This window comes from Branchiostoma belcheri, unplaced genomic scaffold (genome assembly GCF_001625305.1).
Source record: "Branchiostoma belcheri isolate BF01 breed outbred unplaced genomic scaffold, Haploidv18h27 scaffold27, whole genome shotgun sequence".
Taxonomy (NCBI): domain Eukaryota; kingdom Metazoa; phylum Chordata; class Leptocardii; order Amphioxiformes; family Branchiostomatidae; genus Branchiostoma; species Branchiostoma belcheri.
The window spans coordinates 2108217-2108812 of record NW_017803876.1 but is presented as its reverse complement, the minus strand read 5'-3'; the positions used below and the strand labels follow the sequence as shown (position 1 = coordinate 2108812).

General features: G+C 34.9%; 1 protein-coding gene across 1 annotated transcript in view; it reads left to right on the top strand.

Annotated features, from left to right (window-relative positions):
• The window catches only part of LOC109472138 (DNA helicase INO80-like), a 69380-nt gene that overhangs the window by 28946 nt on the left and 39838 nt on the right, over positions 1 to 596 (top strand). Inside the window, exon 30 of the mRNA XM_019771714.1 lies at positions 5 to 67. Coding sequence (XP_019627273.1) covers positions 5 to 67 — 63 coding nt within the window. The remainder of the gene's footprint in view (positions 1 to 4; positions 68 to 596) is intronic.

Genomic DNA, 596 nt, shown 5'->3' with positions numbered 1-596 from the left:
CCCCCCCATCCACAGGGACTGTGTCCCGTCTGCCGCACCAGCCTTCCTCACGAACATCATTCCAAAGGTAAGTCTTTATTCTTTATTTCAGGTAAAACAAGAGTTCCACGATCTCATACCTTCGCCAAATTTTGTTAACCCTTGCGGGTGACGAATTATACAATTTCAATAATTGATTTTGCAAGTAAGAGCCTCATTTGCATGGATTGTATCAGTTGATCATATTCTCCACCCAATGACAGCCTTATCTTCCTATAAGGAAGATAAGGCTATTATAGGCTATTATAGGACTTGCTCATAAATTATGCAAATGAGGTAATGATTTGAATAAATTATATTTATTGATGTTTGCCTTCACTTAACTTCCAAATGTGGCAAGTATGAAATTCCCAGCAGTTACAACTATGAAATTATGAAAAATTTCCTAATTATGCAAATTAGGTCTTCATTTACATAATATATATCCTCGGATGTTTTTTTTCGTTCTCAATTACATGTCACAAGTGTTTCATAGTCCTATTATCGAGCAAAACAGATTTATAGAATTTCCTCATTAATTATGCAAATTAGCTCCTGATTTGCATAATTGTCATTGA